We start from the raw sequence: 20,201 nt of genomic DNA, 5'->3' as shown, positions 1-20,201 counted from the left end.
GTAAATATTCTGTTCAGAAAATGCACTCCAGTGTGAACCAAGCGTAGCAGAGAGTGATCTAACTCAGCTGGGACGTCGGCGCCTGACCAACTCCCGTAAGAACCGACAAGGGACATCCATCATGGCCGCCGGCGACAGCACAGCGAGAGGCAACCGATAGGAAATGGCGCCGGGGCGCGCGGCCAGACCCGCAAGGCCCAGGGCGGCGGGGCCAGATGGCTGGTAGGACCATCTTGGGGAGCCAGCCAGGGACCCTGAAGACGCTTGTGGGCGTTTGGCACCTGGAGACCCTGAAACTTGACGCCTTCAATATGGAGGACAGTTATTGTTTCTGCAAGGCAACTTACACAAGCAGGCCAGTGTTCCGTCCCGTGTCGGAACCCGGCAAAATCCTCTATTCTCTAAACAGAATGCGTTACGCACACAGCGCATCTTCGCAATAGTGGGCCGGCTAACGACGCAAAGAATGTTACGTCGCTGTCCCCCTCCCCTCCCTACCCCTAGTTCTGGTTCAGGTGGTGCGAGAACTCTACGCCTGATCCGTACTTTGTTTTTTGGCTCCCGACCGCAAAGTGCGCCCGCCTCCGCAACTGCCGTAAAATGCTTCCAAGAATACCCGTAGTACTCTGCGAAGCCCGCGAGCTATTCCGCGACGCTGTTTACGTATCGTCTCCGGCGTACGTAGCGTTAAGCTGGAGCCGTCTCAGCATCGGCCGCCATTTTGTGCAGTCGCTGGGAAGGAAGGAGACGCCTAAACCGCGGCACTGCCGGGTTTGAGCGTAGCCAAACCTACCCACTGCTTCTGTAACCCCGATTCTCTGTGTTTTGCTCCCGTCTCCGACGAGAGAGGCGGCGACGGTGGCGTCTGCGACGGGAGACAGCGCGTCGGAGCGAGAAAGCGCCGCGCCTGCCGCCGCCCCAACAGCGGAGGCGCCGCCGCCATCGGTCGTCACTAGACCGGAGCCGCAGGCCCTCCCGAGCCCGGCCATCCGTGCCCCGCTCCCAGATCTCTATCCATTTGGGACCATGCGCGGAGGCGGCTTTGGGGACCGGGACCGGGATCGTGACCGTGGAGGGTAAGGGGGGAGGAGGAGAGGAAAGGCCTTGTGAGCCCGCGGGGCGGGGAGGAGGTTGCTTCCTGAGGAGACCGCAGTCTGCGGTCGAGCGGAAGACTTTAGAGCTGACTGCGAGCGTGGGAGCGACGCTCCTAACTGTGGGAGGCGAGGCGACCCGGGACGTAATACCGGTTTAGAGCGCGGGCCTCTGGGTGGGCCTGGGCCCCCGGGTCACTGGTGACCCGGCAGGGGGGGCGGCGGCTTGGCGACGCCCCAGCCCCTGCTTGCGGACGGTCGTCGTGGCGCGGCGCGGCCCGGCCTCAGCCCCGCGGGGAGCAGGAGGGGAGGCCTGGCCGCCGCCAACTCGGCCCGGGCCTCCTTCGTTTCCCGGCTTTCGAGCCCGGCCGATTTGAGCAAGTCATTTGATCTCTCCAGGCCTAGTGTTCATCCGTGAAACTCGGATGTTCTTGCTGAGAGAAGAGGATGAGGTCTCCGAGTTCAGCCTGGGAAAATCTTTTACGCGAAATGGCTTCCCTGTTCATGGAACTGGAAACCTGGCTTGAAACTAGAGACTAAGAGGCTGACTGGTAGTCTTTAAAATATTTAAAAATTACCTTTAGTCGTATTTTAAAATAATTCGATGGAAGCACATTGAAATGCAAAGCGATGGGATTACTTGCCCTCTAAATGGTCGTTTGGGGGGAGGGAGTTTTTGGTTTGGTCGTTATTACAGGGTTTTGGGTTTTTTTTTTAATGTTTCAGTCTTTTTTTTTTTTCCTTCTCTAATTGGACTGAAGCATTAACTTCTCGGCCTAGCTTGAAAATTTTTGATGTTGTAATGCCACGGTTATTGGGTTGGAAGTTAACAGGGTTAAACCTGGAGTCCTCCCAGATACTGAGATACAAGTCTTAATATGTCCCCCCCTACACCGTTAAAGGAAAAAGTTGCTTTAGAGATCCGTGTTGACTCATGCTGTTTACTTTTTTGTAATAAAAGTTTTATCTATGCATAAAAAGTTTATGTGACGCCACTTCTTAATATATATATGAGTGTGGGTGACATTGGGCAAGATCCTGAACCTTTGTGAGCCGATTTTCTCAGCTGAAGATGGGGATAGTAATTGCCTTTGCATTGTTCTCCAGAATTGAGATACTGTGTGTAATTGTCTCTCTGTAGTAGGCATTCTGTTAATGCTATTTTCTCAAACATTTTTGTCTTGTGGTTCAGATACACAAGTACCAGACCCTCTAGTCACAAGCTCTTCAATTATCTCTTAATTTACTAACTAAAAAGGATTGCTTTGACTTATACCTTGTTATGAAGGAAAATATTTGATTTTAGCGTTAAAGTCGGAGGGCTGTAAGTGGAAATGTTTGCTTAGTGTTTCACAGTATAGCTAAATTTAGAAGTGAATTTCAGTACAACCACTTAGGAAAAAGAACTTAATGTTACCTAGTAAAATGAAGATGACCCAGAATTCCTCTCTTAAGCTTTATACCCTAGACTCTTAGGCCTAGAGAAACCCTGTACACCTACCCCGGTATCCATGTTTATAACAGTGTTGTTCATGACAGTATTAGGAACAGCTCAAATGTCTGGATAAATTCATTAGCATAAACTAAAGTGCAATAAGACGGCAGTACAGCAGTGAAAAAGAAAAACTTGTATCAACATGGATGATTGGATGATTCACAAATATAATGTTAAGTAAAACAAGTTGTGCTAGAAGAATAACATATAAGGACACTAACAAATAGGACAAGACCAAAAAACAACGCAATGGTTAAAATTCGAGGTACTAGTTATGATGGGGATTGTAAACTTGAAATAGGCACATGGAGGCTACCAAGGTACTGATAATGGTGGGGTTTTTTTACCGTGGGTGTTTGGTTTAATATCTTACTGTATATATGCTTTAATAATAAAAGTTCATTATTTGAAAAGAGGAAAAAGTGAATTACTGATCCATTCTTAGTTTACCCCACCCATATTGACTCTTAAGTGTCAGATGACATTAAAAAAGACTTTAGAAATAATTCATTTCAAACAAAATGGCACTCTTTAATGTGGTCTGTGCCCTGATTCTACCTTTACTATGAAATTTCCTGTGTTATTTGAATTGCTGCTGTTTGTCCTGAACTGAACAGAGCTGAAATGGATTATTGTTTTGAAAGGGGAATGAGTGAGGTAGTGTACGTACACGGACAGTACAAATGTGCATTGTACATTTAAACTACCTTGATTTTGCATGTTAATGTACAAATCTTCAAAACTGGTATTTATTGCAAAGCCAAATTAAACTTAATACTCGGTAAAAACATTAAATGAGCAGCATGGTATGCAGGGGGTTAGGATATGTGCATCTTTAAATGGTGGCACAAATATACTCAAATTCTACAAGAGAAAAGGCTCTAAGTTCTGTTCTAGGTCGTTATTTTAAGGTCTGGGTAGCGCTGGAATGCAACAGCAGCAGCATTGAAATGGCATCTTCTAGGAATCACATAAATTTATATAATTAGGCAGCCAATCTCTGAAAACTGGTCTTGGGTCATTTTTATTCTTTGCAAGACTGACAATCTAATGACTTGGCTTTTTTATTTGTAGAGCACCTTATTTAAAATTATGTTAGTTGCTTCACTTGCAAGTGAGGGGGGAGGGGTCAACCCATGTAGTTTTAGGTCTGTTCAGTCTTAAGCCTGAGGGCATATTGAAGGTGTCATAGGTATTGATCAGCAGTAGTATAAATGGAATCAGCCAAGTTATGCCTTTTTTTTTTCTTTTTTTTTTGCGGTACGCGGGCCTCTCACTGCCGTGGCCTCTCCCGTTGCGGAGCACAGGCTCCAGACGCGCAGGCTCAGCGGCCGGCCGTGGCTCACGGGCCCAGCCGCTCCGCGGCAGTGGGATCTTCCCGGACCGGGGCACGAACCCGTGTCCCCTGCATCGGCAGGCGGACTCTCAACCACTGCGCCACCAGGGAAGCCCTGCCTGTTGATTATTAAGTGGAACCACTTGCAAGAGGATATGATTGACTTAGAGTGGAAAAAAATTAAATTCAGTGTATTTTCAGGAGTAAGGAAATGGGATAGAAAACATACTGTATATTATTTGTCCATCAGACAACGCCCTGCACCTTAATAGGTTGAAATACAGAAATGAAGACCATCTTAGTGTTGGGATTCTTCTCGGAAAAGTAGAATATGAAGTTCGGCTAATGGCCACATTTGTATTCCAGTTGAACTTGTATGTTGTGAAAGATAAAGCAAAAAGATTGATTTTTAAATAGAGATTTAAAGACCTTAAATAAGCCTTATTAATGGTTCTTTTAGCAAATTTATAGTTAATAGTACTATTTGCCTGTGAACAGAAAGGAGAAAGAAGATAAAGGTGGAGATAAAGTGGTAGGAAAGATTATAAATTTTTGCCCTGGCCATTCATTAGCATAAACTAAAGGTGAAGCCTAGCCGACCAGTCTTTTAGGGGTCCTAGTAGTTTTCCTTAGCAGATGAGCAGGCAAAAGGAGTGCTCATCACAGTATAAAGGGGTAAGGGGTTCAAGAAGCCGTTCCAAGTATGGAGCCACTTGAACTGTTTTTCTTCCTGTCCACAATTTTGCCCTAATTTAAATTTTTATGTCCTCACTTACCTACATTTCAGAATATTACATAAGAGTAGAGACGTCTATTGACTTTAATATCTCTAGCACCACTTAAAACAGTACCTGGTACATAGTTGGTACCCAGTAACTATTTGTTAAATGAATACAATTAGGCCAGCTTGTACTGAGTGTTTACTATGCCAGATACTGTTTTAAGCACTTTACAAGTAAATATTTTTTTGGAGGGGGCTGGTAGTATCTTAAGAGTCCCATCTTTTTTTTTTTTTTTTTTTTTTTTGCGGTACGTTGGCCTCTCACTGTTGTAGCCTCTCGCGTTGCGGAGCACAGGCTCCGGAGGCGCAGGCTCAGCGGCCGTGGCTCACGGGCCCAGCTGCTCCGCGACATGCGGGATCTTCCCGGACCGGGGCACGAACCCATGTCCCCTGCATCGGCAGGCGGACTCTCAACCACTGCGCCACCAGGGAAGCCCAAGAGTCCCATCTTTTTACGTGTTTTTGTGGCACCTAAGATATTTTGCTTTAAAAATACTAAACAGCTAAAAATGTTGGTGTTTCTAGGTTTGGAGCAAGAGGTGGTGGTGGCCTTCCCCCGAAGAAGTTTGGTAATCCTGGGGAGCGTTTACGTAAAAAGAAGTGGGATTTGAGTGAGCTCCCCAAGTTTGAGAAGAATTTTTATGTTGAACATCCAGAAGTGGCAAGGCTGACTCCGGTAAGTTTGGGGGGTTTTATTTATTTACTTTTTTTTCATATACAGTAATGAACCAGGTAGGTACGTTAGCCAGAGTATACTTATATACAGCCATTGCTGTTATATGTTTTTGTGTTTTGTTTTGTTTTTTGTTACATGTTTTAGTCTAGTGTGGTGGTACTTCCCTTGGTTCTTGTTAGGATTGCTGATAGAAGAGAAACCAGTAATACCTAATGTATTACTTGGTTCTCATTTGTTGGTTATATTTTCCAACCAATTTGTTATGTGATTTTAGCTGTATATGAGGTATCATGTCTTTTCATCTATGAAGTAAATTAAAAATTTAAAACATTGGCTTTTACTCGGGTTTGTATTTTTAACCTCATGATTATTTTGGACTTTACGCATGACATGGTAACTTGTTCAGAAGAAAGTGTAAGGAAAGAGCACTTGGTCCTAAGTTCCACATTTTCTCCCTCTTCCTACTTCTGGCCTTGGGCAGTTTACTAATCTTTCTGAGTAACTGTTTTCTCGTGGAAAATGGAACGGTTGCTAACCTGCCTCATTGACTCAGAGTTGGATGAAGCTGAACACATATGAAAGCACTATAAGAAGTGTTACACATATTTTCCAATGTAATTGTGGATTTGATGATAATTGTTCTGCTGTATTGGAACATAAAGTTTTGCATGTTTAGAATAACTTGTTTACTGATTTGTCTTACTTTGTTGTCTTACGTAGTATGAGGTTGATGAACTACGCCGAAAGAAAGAGATTACAGTGAGAGGAGGCGATGTTTGTCCTAAACCTGTGTTTGCCTTCCATCATGCTAACTTCCCACGTAAGTGTTTTTCGGTCCAGTATCTTAATTGTTAATTTAGCTTGAACAGTCAGTGTGGTCATAGGTTATTTAAAGGTTTTGACCCAGGCTCAGGATTTTGTTGAAAAGATAAGTAGAAACCTTTCACAAAGGTTTTTGGGGGTTTTTGTTTGTGTGTGTGTGTTTGTGGTTTTGGGTTTTTGTTTTGTTTTTATTATTTTTTTTGCGGTACGCGGCCTCTCACTGCAGTGGCCTCTCCCGTTGCGGAGCACAGGCTCTGGACGCGCAGGCTCAGCGGCCATGGCTCAGGGGCCCAGCCGCTCCACGGCATGGGGGATGTTCCCGGAGCGGGGCACAAACCTGCGTCCCCTGCATCGACAGGTGGACTCTCAACCACTGCGCCATCAGGGAAGCCTTGTTTTGTTTTATTTTTAATGCTCATGTGTTCTCTGCTTACAACTTTTTGGGTTTTTTGCTTTTTTCCCCCATCTTTCCCTGGGATTTTGCCTCTACTTTTTAGAAAACAGCAAAATGAAATTGCTTTCTAGCTGGTTAAAATTTGAATTAGATAAACAATAAGTGACTACCATGTACCATGGTAGTCATTACCATGTTAAATACTTCAGAGCAGTGGTTTTCAAGTTTTCGAGGGTAAGGGTAGATGGCTGTGGCAGTAGCCTTCTTGAGAAGTAGTAAGTAACAGGTCAAAGATTCAGTACTGAAGAAAAAAACAATACTTGGAGAGATGTAAAGCTGGGTAAATCCTCCCTTCAATGAGCTTAACAGTTTTTTAAATTTCTTTTGGCTGTGGGTCCTTAGTTTTACTTAAAGTAGTAATATCAATTTTCGTACAGAATACGTAATGGATGTGTTGATGGATCAGCACTTCACAGAACCAACTCCAATTCAGTGCCAGGGATTTCCCTTGGCTCTTAGTGGCCGGGATATGGTGGGCATTGCTCAGACTGGCTCTGGGAAGACATTGGCGGTATGTACCAGCAAGGGAAGATTTTTAATATTGTGGTAACTTATTTTGCTATTGTAAATACTCCATATGTTCTCAATTCTTGAAATTCTAATTCAGATAGGGATAATATTTCAGCTTTTTTAGCTATCTGAAATATGTGGAAGCATTTTGTGTTCAAATATACATTGCACATGTGTGTAACAGTTGTGAGTTCTGTTTTCCCTTTCCTAGTTACTTAGGCATTATCAATTACTGTGATAATTTAGAACAATTAATATAATGGCTTAGTTTTGGTATAACACTGTCCTTCTTTCCCCCCACCCCAGTATTTGCTGCCTGCTATTGTTCATATTAACCACCAGCCTTACTTGGAAAGAGGAGATGGCCCAATTGTAAGTGTGTTTCAGTTTGTTTACACTTCTAAGAATGACTACAACTTAATGATTATTGTGTTTCAGGCACTGTGCTTTACATATGTTCTCAGATTTCATTCTCAACCCTACCTTCTGTATCCGGAAGAGAGATTATGTCTATCTTACTGATAAATTTTAGACACAATGCAATTAAATGACTTGCCCAGGGTCATATAGGAATTAAATGGCTGAGCTTGAATTTGAACTACTCGTACTTTTACCAGTTATGCCCATTACCTTCATATAGAGGCATTTACTCTGCATTAAATTCAAGTGCAATTCTTAATTGCTCATTGATGCTATGAGGGATAAAAAAGTATGAAATGAGATCCTTGCCCTGTGGCTGAGTCGGGTTTCGGATGTGTATTCTCTATGGTTAAGTGATGCGTCTATAAATGTTTACAGAGCAGCATGATTTTCTTGTTTGATCATTTTCATTTATGCTATTTACTGTAAGATTTCAGTAGTGGTCTTCAAACATTTTGAATGTACATTCTTAACTTTTTTTTTTAATAGAGCTTGCACTCACTATATGTTTATGAATACATTATTATAGTATGTCTCAGTGTATTCACAACAAGAAATAATGCATTACCTTTCATTAACATAATATGTAATGTATTCCATATGGCTAATAGAGTTAGCTTTATTGTCATTAGTTAATGTCTAATGGATCAGTACACCGAGTGAGAGCCATTGTTAACAGTATATATGATACCTGTTTCAAAGTGTCTTAATTTTGTATTTTTTGGCCAACTTCTTGTCACGTTGTGTATAAGTCATCCTTGTTTTTGTCTAATGTGCCTGGCTAAGAGCTTAAACTTGATGTCAGAAAAGTGTCAGCTTTGCTCATTTCCTGTTCATCTGTTTCTTTTTTTTTTTCTTTAATTGGGATACAGTTGATTTACAATGCTGTGTTAGTTTCTGCTGTACAGCGAAGTGGAGTTCCCTGTGCTATACAGCAGGTTCTCATTAGTTATCTATTTCATACATATTAGTGTATATATGTCAATCCCAATCTCCCAGTTTGTTTCTAATATTTAATCCATGGTTTTGCAGGAATATTTTATAGCTACTTACTCATTTTGTGAGTTGTTTAGTTAAAACTAGGTAATACAGTCTGTAAATCTACTTACATAGCACACATAACGGTAATGAATCATGTGTCAAAAGTCAACCATCATACCACATGCCAAGTATTAGTTCTCATAATTTTTGCCACACTCCAGTGCACTGTCTTAGACCCCCTGCCTTCCCAACTCCTCACCCCATCACAAACTTGAAAGTACCAAATTAAACAATAGAGAATTAAATAACCTTTTTGTACTTTTCTTTTCCTCCTTAAACTTGAGATAGGTGTCTCAAGTGATTTGTTTGTTTGTTTGTTTTAGTGTCTAGTTCTGGCTCCTACCAGAGAGCTTGCCCAGCAGGTACAGCAGGTGGCTGATGACTATGGCAAATGTTCTAGATTGAAGAGCACTTGCATTTATGGAGGTGCTCCTAAAGGTCCCCAGATTCGAGACTTGGAGAGAGGTAATTTAAAAAATTAGTGTTTAAGAATTATTAGTTTCTCTCATTTTACCAATTTCTGTAAGTGAAATTGAAGAAGAAAACAGTGGATTCTGGTTGGTGGGGGGAGATGAGTATTTCAGCAGCTTAGCAATTCTCAAATATGGTTAAAATGCTATTTTAGGGAAGTTCAGTGTGACTAGACTTAAACTTTGTCGAGGTTCGGATGATTATACATAAATTTTTGTTACGTCATGCTTTTCCAGGCACTGTGTTAAAATCTAGTTAGTGCTCTGCAGCACTGGGTACAACCACCAGAGTTGGTGCTTCTTAGTTTGCTGAGGCTTGAACAGTGTGTAAAGAATTCTTAGTTGGATAGATCTTTGGATTTGTTTTACAGGTGTCGAGATCTGTATAGCTACTCCTGGCCGCCTGATAGATTTCCTGGAGTCAGGAAAGACAAATCTTCGCCGATGTACTTACCTTGTACTGGATGAGGCTGACAGAATGCTTGACATGGGCTTTGAACCCCAGATTCGTAAAATTGTTGACCAAATCAGGGTGTGTAAAGCTGATAATTCGTTGTCTTATACCCTTTGCCTGTAGTAGTTACTTAATCTAAAAGAAAGCCTTTCCATTCCTTTCCGGATAGCCTGATAGGCAGACATTAATGTGGAGTGCAACCTGGCCAAAAGAAGTAAGACAGCTTGCAGAGGATTTCCTTCGTGATTACACCCAGATCAACGTAGGCAATCTGGAGTTGAGTGCCAACCACAACATCCTCCAGATTGTGGATGTCTGCATGGAAAGTGAAAAAGACCACAAGTATGAAAGATTTCACTGTTTTGATGATGCTGATAAACCTTTCCTAATAATCCTCCAAAACTAAAGTGTTATAGACGCCAGTATTTTTTAGGCTTGAAAACATTAAAAGCATTGCTAGCTTTCCAACAATCCATTCTTTATATTATTCATCAGAGCTTGTGGTTAAAGGCAAGGATTCTGGATCCTTGGATTTGAATCCCAGTTCTGATAGTTACCAGCTATAGAGAAAGTAATTTGAAAAGAAAGTACTAAAGCTTTGGAGGGTTGATAATGCAAAGATAGCTTCTGCGTGATGTGTAGGGGGTCTTCTCTGGAAGACTGAATGGTTTGGTCTTGTTTTCAGGTTGATCCAACTCATGGAGGAAATAATGGCTGAAAAGGAAAATAAGACAATAATATTTGTAGAGACGAAAAGACGCTGTGATGACCTCACTCGAAGGATGCGCAGAGATGGGTGAGTGCAGCACTGAGGTAATTAATTTGCCTCAGATTTTATAGTTCAGTAGGAATTTCTAAATTGGTGTTGTGAATGTTGTATAATATTTCAGCAATGCCAAACATGTACTTTGCTCTTTTCTTCTGACAGTTGGCCAGCTATGTGTATCCATGGAGACAAGAGTCAACCAGAAAGAGATTGGGTACTTAATGGTGAGTTCAAAACTAAGCATTGTTCTTACACTCTGTTTCAGGGATTGGCACACTTTCTGTAAAGAGCCAGGTAGTAAATATTTTCGGCTTTGCAGACTGTATAGTGTTTTGTGTCACAACTGTTAAACTCTGCTGTTGTAGCACAAAAATGGCCATAGGCATTATGTAAAGAGATAGCCTGGCTGTGTTCCAGCAAAACTTTATTTGCAAAAATAGGCATTGTGCCAGATTTGACCCAAAGACCAGGGTTTGCCTAGCTCTGCTCTAGTTAATTGAATATTGGGGGCATTTTTGTCATCACCATACTTCAAGGTCATTAGTGCTGGCTCTTTACACCACTTTTTCACCACTTAGACCACCCTTTATCTAATGAGGTCTTGTCTTTATAGATATGTACACCAGCCTGAAAGCTCCCCACATCCCATACTTGTGGACTTTTAATAGAGGCTTCATCACGTTAACTCAGTCTCCCTCTCCTCTCCTCTCCTCTTCAGAGTGGGGCTCAAAGTTCCAAGCTTCTCTGATCATGGCTTGGTCTTTCTGGTGAACAGCATCCATCCAGGAGCTATTCTGGAGCCCATCAAGTGTCTTTTCACTAGAACAAAGATTCCTGTCTTGTTCTTGTTTAGGAACTCTTGTTCAGGGACCAGGGTCAAAGACTTAAGTATTAGAATAAAAGATTCTCCTAGCATCCCTGTTTTACAAGGGTTTTAGGAGCTCTGTGCCAGGAACTGAGGGCAGAGACCAGTATATATATTCTGTTATTTCACAGGGCAAAGTTAATGGTTTCTCCTTTCATTCCACATCTTTTTTTTTTTTTTGGCGGTACGCTGGCCTCTTACTGCTGTGGCCTCTCCCGTTGCGGAGCACAGGCTCCGGACGCGCAGGCTCAGCGGCCATGGCTTACGGGCCCAGCGGCTCCGCGGCACGTGGGATCCTCCCAGACCGGGGCACGAACCCATGTCCCCTGCATCGGCAGGCAGACTCTCAACCACTGTGCCACCAGGGAAGCCCCATTCCACATCTTTTAAACTTCCTCCCTTTTCATACCCCCTCCCCCACCCCCACTTTTGGTGTTGTTTTATTTGGGAGACAACTTTGCTATCATAATTTAAGGGAAGAAAATTTCCACCTCATGTTAATTCTGTTACACATTGCCACACCATTTTAATGGTATTTCATTAATAGAGGTAAAGTTTTTGATCTATTGCTCCTGTGCTAAAGGTGAGTATAATAAATATTTTCAAAATAATTACTATTATCTTTAAATTTAAAAGAGCTTGGTGTGTTCTTACACCATTACTTGAAGTTTTAATATGATAGGGTAAGAAGGCCAGATAGCTGGGAATGTTTATTTGGTCATTTTTTAAGATATATCACGGTGTAGCCTTAATTTTATAACTTGCTTTCATGGTACTATCCTTGTTTTGCAGAGTTCCGTTCTGGAAAGGCTCCCATTCTCATTGCCACAGATGTAGCCTCCCGTGGGCTAGGTTTGTATAGATAGGTGTCTCTGTCAATGGTATATGTATCTTTTGGTTAAAAGATTTGCTTGTCTTTTCACATTAGAGTTGCATATACGTGTGTTTAGATAAATATTTAAAAGAGAAGAATTACATACAAAGTACGTGATTCCCCTTCCCCCCATGATTTTTTTTAACCTTGGTGGGTTTTTTGTTTGTTTTGGGGGGTTTTTTTCCTTTTATTTTCAAAGTCTCTTCCTGCTCCTAACAAACAGGCTTTGGTCTGCAGCAAGGCCTAGGCATGACTGTTTAAACCGGTAGAGGGAGAGGAGACGTTCATTTGCACAGCTCAACTTCTTCCTGGTTTTATTCTATATTCTGGGTGAATAAAATGAGCCCAATTGAACCTAGCTATTAGAAGCTAGTTTCTTCAGTTATTTTTTTCCCCTTTACCAATCTATCTGCAGATGTCCAATTCCATAAGTGCCAATGTATTCTTGGGATTTAGTAAATCTATAGATATGATATCTTTCAGCAATTAAATCTGCATTGCCCAATTTAATTTACTGAAGTAAAACTATCATGAGCACTCAGTTATCCCCTCCTCCCACCCATACTCATATCATCGATGCGCTGTCTTCCGATTGAAGAACTTAATTTGAAGTTGATGTTCTGGAGTTTTCAACCCATTACGATTTAAGGTATTCAGAGATATTTTGTGGTACTTTAGCCCATTATTCTGAGAAAAACAGGTGTAACTCAAAACTTATTATATTTTTAAAAATGATAGAGTATTTCTGTCACAGAGATATTTTTAAATTATTGACAGATACTAATTTCTTGCCCAGGAAGGCGAGAAGCACCATATTCCCTTATGATATTCAACATAAAGAGAGCAAGTATTCAAACTGGAATACAAAAGTAATGAAGGCTTTTTAAACATTGCACTCATCATTCCCTCCTTCAGAGGTGGTGACTTGCAGCCATGACTGAAAAATTGTCTCTGCCCTCTGAGGTCATGTCTGGATCTGTGCGGTTAGAACTTGGACCTGTTGGGAGAAGAGGCTGAGGCCTGAAAGCAGTTTACATAAAAGCTTTCAGTGATGGTGGTTTTTAAACAGGCTTGCTATGTGCTGGTAGCTTCTTTGTGCATCTTGCCTAGACAATTTAAAATATTTGTTCCATGTCCCCCTGCATTTCTAAACCAAATCAATTGGCTGCCATTAGAATAACTTATAGACTCTTCGTCCCACCCCCACTCATCCAAGAGAGGGGAGAGGGAAGGTATCTGAGTCTGTTTCTTGTTACTCAGCATCAGTGCTTGTTTTGGGCCCCTTTGTTTGCTGCCTTGTAAAAAATCAAAAGGAAGGGGAAAACCCACCAAAATGGCAGAATGCTGACCAAGGTCCTACAAGATCCTGGAAAGTGAAGGCTTCTACCTCATTAGACAGGGGTGCAATTTTCAGCTGAGTCACCAGGCCTTTTTTCACTTCCTGTCGAGCGATGGCCTCTTAAATGTTCCCTTCAGGTAAGTTCTTCGATTCCCATAATTTTATAATAGTCATCCTCCGGAAACCACTGTTTATTCCCTTTCCAGTGGGATATTTTTTATTTTTCCTTTTTTTGTTTAAACTACACACTGTTAAACTAAAAGTATTGAATTGATTTTGTTTTGTTTTTTAACAGAAGCTTTGATAGCAGCTGCAGATCACTCAGTACATGGCCGAGGCAAATCTACATTGGCCCGAAGCAGCTCTAGATGAGCCTATTGACTAGTCTCAGCCCCTCCCAATTAGTGATTGGAGATTCAGGCCATGTCATAGGGCTTGTCAGACAAAAAGTTCTTACCCTGGGCAGCTGGCCAAAACATTAACTTTTTGATTTCTTACCCTGCAACAGCATCTTCCTCTAAAGACACCAAGGTAATATTGTGACAGTGCACAAATAACATCAGGGCAGGCTAGACTAGACTGGAGAGAAACAAATTCTGCGCTTGCTCTTATGTGCCCTCAGCCAGCTTTATCTGTGCACACGCAAGACACCTTTCTAGTATGAAGAACTTGCACTATGTCTGCCCACTATTGAACCCTTCCAGAAGTATTCCCAAGTGTTGATAGCTGAACTGTTGACTCCAGTCCCCAGTGCTTTCTGCTAGGAGAGCACACATCTGTGCATCCAGTGCAATAATTCAACCTGCTCTGCTGCCTGTGGTCATACACAGTGGGAGTGAGTAAGGAGCATTATCCTAGCCCTGAAGATGTGGTCATGGAGCATAATTCCCCATTCCCCCCGTCTCACATCCATCCTGGCCCTGTAAATTTTTGTTTTCCCTTTGTTACCTCAACGACCCTAGCCGGAGACTCACGCTGCCCCCTGTGATAAGTGCCTTCTCGTCTTTCTGGTGTGATTTCAGGACTTTAGGGGTCAGTAAAGACTGAGGAGCCTTTATTGTAATAAGAAACAGACATAATGCCCCTTTCTTCACAGGCCCTTTAACAACAGCTGAATTTTTTTTTTTTTTTAAATCATCTCCCCTTTCCCCCTGAAATTAATCCAGTCTGGGCAATAGATGCAGTCTGACCCTTTGGATGTAACTTACATTTTTTTTATTAATTATTTTTTTCTACAATCACCCCAATTATCCTTGGGGGAGGCGTTGGAGGACCTGAAATTTTTACCCGAACCCAGGTTCTCCGGCGCTTGGCAACCAAATGGGGCTACAGAGAAGCATCTAAGCCAGTTCACAGAGCGAGCGTGTGTGGGGACTTCTCACTGCCACGGACCCTTGATGCATGCTCCCCGCGCTCCAGTGGTCCCGTGTCAGAAGGCGGAGTTTTCGAAAGGAGGCCGCCAAAAATAAAAGGCAAAGAGACGGGATCGGCTGCAGCGGTTTCCCAAAGGAGGAGGGAGTGTGCATCGGTCTGGTAACAAACAGAGAATGTTTTTTAATTATTTATATCACAAAAATCTGTGTTTTATCTAGGATATTTTCTGAATATTCTTTGTAAAATGCAGATTTTTTCCACAAAACATTAGGATTCTTTGTTATATTCTTAAATTTGTTTGTTTAAGTAGGTAAAAATATACATTTAGCTGAAAGCATTACACTAACATTTACATACTTTAAGCTTTAGGAGGTTATTCAATCCAGTTCCCAGCAGTGGACAGAACATTAAACTTGTGTCTCAAGGTTTCATGGTTTTTCCCACACTCTTTGGCTGTTTAATTTTCCAGGTTACATAGACAATCTTTGATAATTGAAGCAAGGACTGAGTTGAAGTAACCTTGAGTTGAGAAAAAAACCTCATTTGGCAGAGCTGGGTTTGGTAGTACAGTGAAATTTTAGTGTAATGTGCTCTTGTGGTAATTGAAAGAGGAAAGGTAATTTGGATATTTCTGCAAAGGAAAATAAGTGTGTATTTAACTTTGGCTCTGATCAGTTTTGTTTTTTTTTTTAATATAAGCAAAAAATTTTTAATCTAAGTATCTTAAGTCTCCATGGAAATGTAGTAATAAAGTATATGAAGTTTTTGTTTTTGTTTTTGTTTTGTTTTCTTTTCATTTTGCTCTGTGACTGGTTTAAAGGTAAGTTTGTTATATTACTGGTAGATTTTGCCAGGCTTCTCCCAACAGAGTAGAAGTGATTTGGTCTTGTAGCTTAATGATGGTACCACTTTCTACATTCCAGTTTTGAAAAGGATGGAACTGGAATTTGGTACAACTCCTGTCAGTATATTGCTTAAGATACAGAAGAGGCAGGAGTTTGGATGGTTGAATGGGATTTCCTTAGGATTTTACAGCTGATAAAGATGCTGCTTCCTCTGCATGTCTCAAGCATCATTAATCCTCTTTTACTCTGTTGGGATGAGTCTTTTTTTGTTCCTGTTCAGAGTGGTTACTAACTTAATCTTCTCTCCTCTTGCTGTCATCTGCATTCGTGCTTCCCACCTGTTGTTGGCATGTCCTTTACCTTCTCTTTCCCTGCCACATCAACCTACACACTGACTCATCATTGGCTTTGAAGATGTGGAAGATGTCAAGTTTGTGATCAACTATGACTATCCAAACAGTTCAGAGGATTATGTGCACCGTATTGGCCGAACAGCCCGTAGCACCAACAAGGGCACCGCCTATACCTTCTTCACCCCAGGGAACCTAAAGCAGGCCAGAGAGTTGATCAAAGTGCTGGAAGAGGCTAATCAGGCTATCAATCCAAAACTGATGCAGCTGGTGGACCACAGAGGAGGCGGCGGAGGAGGGGGTAAGGGTAAGTCCTGGAGTTTTCCAGGTACTGCCAAGGTATCATTTTTGTGTGTTCATTGTGCCTTGTTTCTTTAAGCCAGTGAAGGTTAATGTATGTTGCTTAATAATTTTTCATAATCTCTTCTAAGTAAGACAATACGAAGTTTGGGAGCCTGTCATAGCCTTAGTAGCGTGTTAGGTTTTTGGTTTTCCATATGGAGAAATCAGTAATTTTATACCATTTCGTGGTAGTAGAGACAGGCATAGTTACTGGATCTGAATTGGACAGCTGCAAAATATAGTAGTATCTGGGTTTCCTGCCTACAAGTTTGATAGGTTTGATAGGATGTTTCCCCCCCACTTGCTGTATGTTGAAGCTTTACATCAGAATTCCCTTCGAGGTTTTTAAAATGCAGTTGTTGTTTTTTTTAAGTGGGTTTGGAATTGAACTAGAAACCTGAACTTTTCCCCTAAAACTTGTGAGATGATTCTGATGCAGTTAGGTGTGCGAAGCAACATTTGAGAACCAGTGTGCACTAGTAGAGGATCCCTTCGTGGTCGTATGAACTTAGCTGCATGCCTTTTTTTGTTTTTTAAACCGTCCTTACCATTTTTCTTACATTTTGAAGAGTCTGTTTCTTGGTAATCCTCAAAGAAAGGGCCTAAAAGGTGAGAAGTTGAATATCCTTTAATAATGTTTACCGTTCTTTTGAGTATAAAGTGCTTATTTGGAAGCTGGCCTAGCGCTTAATTAAAGATCAAGAAAGAATATTGAATACTTTTGTACTGAGTAGCATTTTTACATGGGGTTATGTTTGGATCATATATGTAGTATTGAAAATTCCTTGTGTCCTCATCAGGAGGTCGTTCTCGATACCGGACCACTTCTTCAGCCAACAATCCCAATCTGATGTATCAGGATGAGTGTGACCGGAGGCTTCGAGGGGTCAAAGATGGTGGCCGGAGAGACTCTGCAAGCTATCGGGATCGTGGTGAAACCGATAGAGCCGGTTATGCTAACGGTAGTGGCTATGGAAGTCCAAATTCTGCCTTTGGAGCACAAGCAGGCCAATACACCTATGGTCAAGGCACCTATGGGGCAGCTGCTTATGGCACAAGTGGTTACACAGCCCAAGAATATGGTGCTGGCACTTATGGGGCCAGTAGCACCACCTCAACTGGGAGAAGTTCACAGAGCTCTAGCCAGCAGTTTAGTGGGATGGGCCGGTCTGGGCAGCAGCCACAGCCACTGATGTCACAACAGTTTGCACAGCCTCCGGGAGCTACCAATATGATAGGTTACATGGGGCAGACTGCCTACCAGTACCCACCCCCTCCTCCTCCCCCTCCTCCTTCACGTAAATGAAGCCACTCAGGTGGTAGTGACTTGTGCAGACTTGACTACATTTAAAGGAACGCTATCTTTTCCTTTTTTTCTTCTTCCCTTTTTCTTTCTTTTTCTTTTTTAATTTTTTTTCCCAACCATTGTGATTTGTCTTTCATGCAGATTAGTTAGAATTCACTGCCAGGTTTTTTCTGCCTGCCAAAATGATCCAGTCTGTAATAACAGATTTTGTAAAAGTATATATATATGTATAGCCGACTGGAAGAGATTTTTCCCCCCAGCTTCTTGCATGTTGAGGATGTTTGAGCTATTTTTCATCTTTAAAAGAAGAAGTAAGGTGTTAGGCCCTTTTGTGGGAGCCCATTTTTTGTTGTCCTGAGTTACGGTCGGTGGGGGGGGAGGGTAGAGGGTTGAATTCTGCAGAAGAAGACGGCATCTGTGCTTTAAATTGCTCTCGTTACTGGAATAGAAAACCAAGAGGGAGTTCCCTGCACATTTTCTGTAATGCTTTTTAATGTTTTTTCAAGCTGGAACAGGGTTCCTCAGGCCTGATGAGTTTTTAAGACAGTGCTTTGCCATTGTCATTTTGGCTGATTGCTTGTTAAATGCATTTGACAGTTTTTTTAAAAATTCCTAATTGGCTTTGTCTCCCTTACACTCTGCCTTCCCCCTTCCCAATTACTGAAAAATAACCATTTTAATTGTCAGGTTAGAAATTAAATTGCTGAGTCTTGAGTTTTTTTAAGTGTATCCTTTAAATTAAAAATCCCAAATGTTTATTGTCATGGTTAAATGTAGCATCTCCGCATCTGGGTGGAAGCTGCCTATTTTTCTTCCCCATGTTACCAGGGACCATCTGTGAAATTCATTTTCCAACCAGACAGCTGCTGTGAGCAGAATGAACATAAATGCTCATTGGAAATTTATGAACCAGTTAAATATGCATTCACCTGCAGAGTGAGAACCACGTTTAATTATAAACAGTATAGTCCGTGGGCAGGTTTTCTTTTTAAACTCAGTATTTGTAGAGCTAGAGTAAAAGCAACCCTTTGCCAGCTACTCAGCCCTTTTGGCCAAGTTATCTTGAAGGGTCTTAGGGTTTATTAAGAACTCTTACTCTCTGCATACTCCCGTTCTCTGCAGTGCTTGTAACAGCTTTGGGTGCAGACTTTCCTCAGCATCCTTTTGCACTCAGCTTTTTACAGGTAGGTAGTGGACTAAAGTCCAAGTCCTTTTACTTTTCCTCCACCTGAAAGGTAGGTGAGATTGTCCCCTTCATAGTAATACCAACCGTTTTACTGAGACTTCATATAGCAGATGGGCCTGGAAAGAATTTTCTGCTCTTGTGTTCACTGTAACAGGACAGGGAGATCAGACAGCCTCAGAAATCTCTTCGTATCTAGTGTGGGACTTAATTTTTTAATACTGTTATTGATATTGTTCATTCACAGTGTAGTTAAAGGGGGGAGCCTCCACTGCATTCTTTGGCTTAGGCCTGAGATTGCTTGCTGGTTTGTAAGATCAAAATATCTAAATATTTGAGGTTTTTGTTTTCCTCTTAAAATTCTTCAGGGAGAGAGAAGGGATTGTTTCTGAGGGGTACTGAAAGTGTGGTTGAATGTGCGACATACAGGTAGGTTGTCAGCATAAGCTGAAATGTATGCATGTGAGAACTTTGATATCTCCCCCCACCCCCCCACTTTCTTCTTTCTTAACTTCTTTTTCTCTTCCTTATAGAAGTTGAGGCTGAGGGAGGACGGTAGGCACAGGAAAAACATGGCAACACCGCTCTGTGCTTTCAAACCAAAGTGTCCCCCCCCCCCAAAAAAAAAAGTTCGTCTAAGCACTGATTAGTCCATTATAGGCATTTTTTTTCTACACCAAAATTCTGATTTTTATTTTATTTTTTTTTAACACAAAGGTGCCACCACAGGGCGTGTCCTACTCTCTTGCAAGTCTTGAAAGCATCCCTTTGCGGGCAAGGTCTCTGGGCAAGCAAGCAGTATTTGGCCTGCTACTTGCTTTCCTTTTTCCACCGGGGATATTGTAATCATAAAGTCAAAATAACAGCATATCCCAAAATTCAAAAGCTATTGTGGCCTGAGCACAGCTGAAATCTAGTAGTTTTTCCTGTATAGCTCCAGAGTTAAGTCTTCTGCCTCTATGTCTGCCACTCATAATTCAGGTTCTGCCTTTGCTTCAGAATGTGAGCAGAAGAATCCTCATTTGATGCTAATTATTGTACTCACGATTGAAACTCATTTAGGGAAAGGATTTCTATATTAAGCTGTGGGGCTGCTTCTCCCCAGTCCCTCCCTAACAATTCATTGTGTGGACTTCTCTCACCTAAAAGGTTGGTGGCTTTTGCTTGGGATCAGTGCTCTCTATTTATGTCCTTGCTGGTTTCTGAACACATTCCTGTTGCGTTAAGACTTGAAAGATTTGTAGATGTATGATGTTCAGGCACAGGATGCTAAGAGCTTAAGAGCTTATGTTACTATTCTTAGTTTGTAAATTGTCCTTTTGATACCATCTTGTTTCTTTTGTAGGTATAAATAAAACACTTGACAATAAGGTGTGAGATTTTTATTGCTTAAAAAATTCTGACTAC

General features: G+C 41.7%; 1 protein-coding gene across 4 annotated transcripts; it reads left to right on the top strand.

Annotated features, from left to right (window-relative positions):
* The first annotated feature begins 705 nt into the window (after window positions 1-705).
* On the top strand, window positions 706-20,164 carry DDX17 (DEAD-box helicase 17). 4 transcript variants are annotated; one of them, XM_027107659.1, is made up of 14 exons: window positions 979-1,076; window positions 1,491-1,642; window positions 5,229-5,379; window positions 6,100-6,199; window positions 7,033-7,166; window positions 7,472-7,537; window positions 8,950-9,091; window positions 9,468-9,628; window positions 9,720-9,892; window positions 10,236-10,346; window positions 10,479-10,540; window positions 11,974-12,033; window positions 16,028-16,270; window positions 17,106-17,720. In XM_027107659.1, exons 5-14 carry the CDS (start codon window positions 7,041-7,043, stop codon window positions 17,609-17,611), a joined length of 1,650 nt encoding a protein of 549 aa, XP_026963460.1. In that variant the 5' UTR covers window positions 979-1,076; window positions 1,491-1,642; window positions 5,229-5,379; window positions 6,100-6,199; window positions 7,033-7,040; the 3' UTR covers window positions 17,612-17,720. The 4 variants fall into 4 exon arrangements, with proteins under 4 accessions (XP_026963459.1, XP_026963458.1, XP_026963461.1 ...); XM_027107658.1 differs by lacking the exon at window positions 1,491-1,642 and having other exon boundaries at window positions 706-1,076; window positions 16,028-16,264; window positions 17,106-20,164; XM_027107657.1 differs by lacking the exon at window positions 1,491-1,642 and having other exon boundaries at window positions 706-1,076; window positions 17,106-19,771.
* Window positions 20,165-20,201: the final 37 nt, after the last annotated feature.

The sequence above is a fragment of the Aethalodelphis obliquidens genome, unplaced genomic scaffold, assembly GCF_003676395.1.
Source record: "Aethalodelphis obliquidens isolate GAN/ISIS:26980383/991018 unplaced genomic scaffold, ASM367639v1 scaffold8, whole genome shotgun sequence".
Classification (NCBI taxonomy): Eukaryota; Metazoa; Chordata; class Mammalia; order Artiodactyla; family Delphinidae; genus Aethalodelphis; species Aethalodelphis obliquidens.
This window is presented reverse-complemented; position numbering and strand designations above follow the sequence as displayed.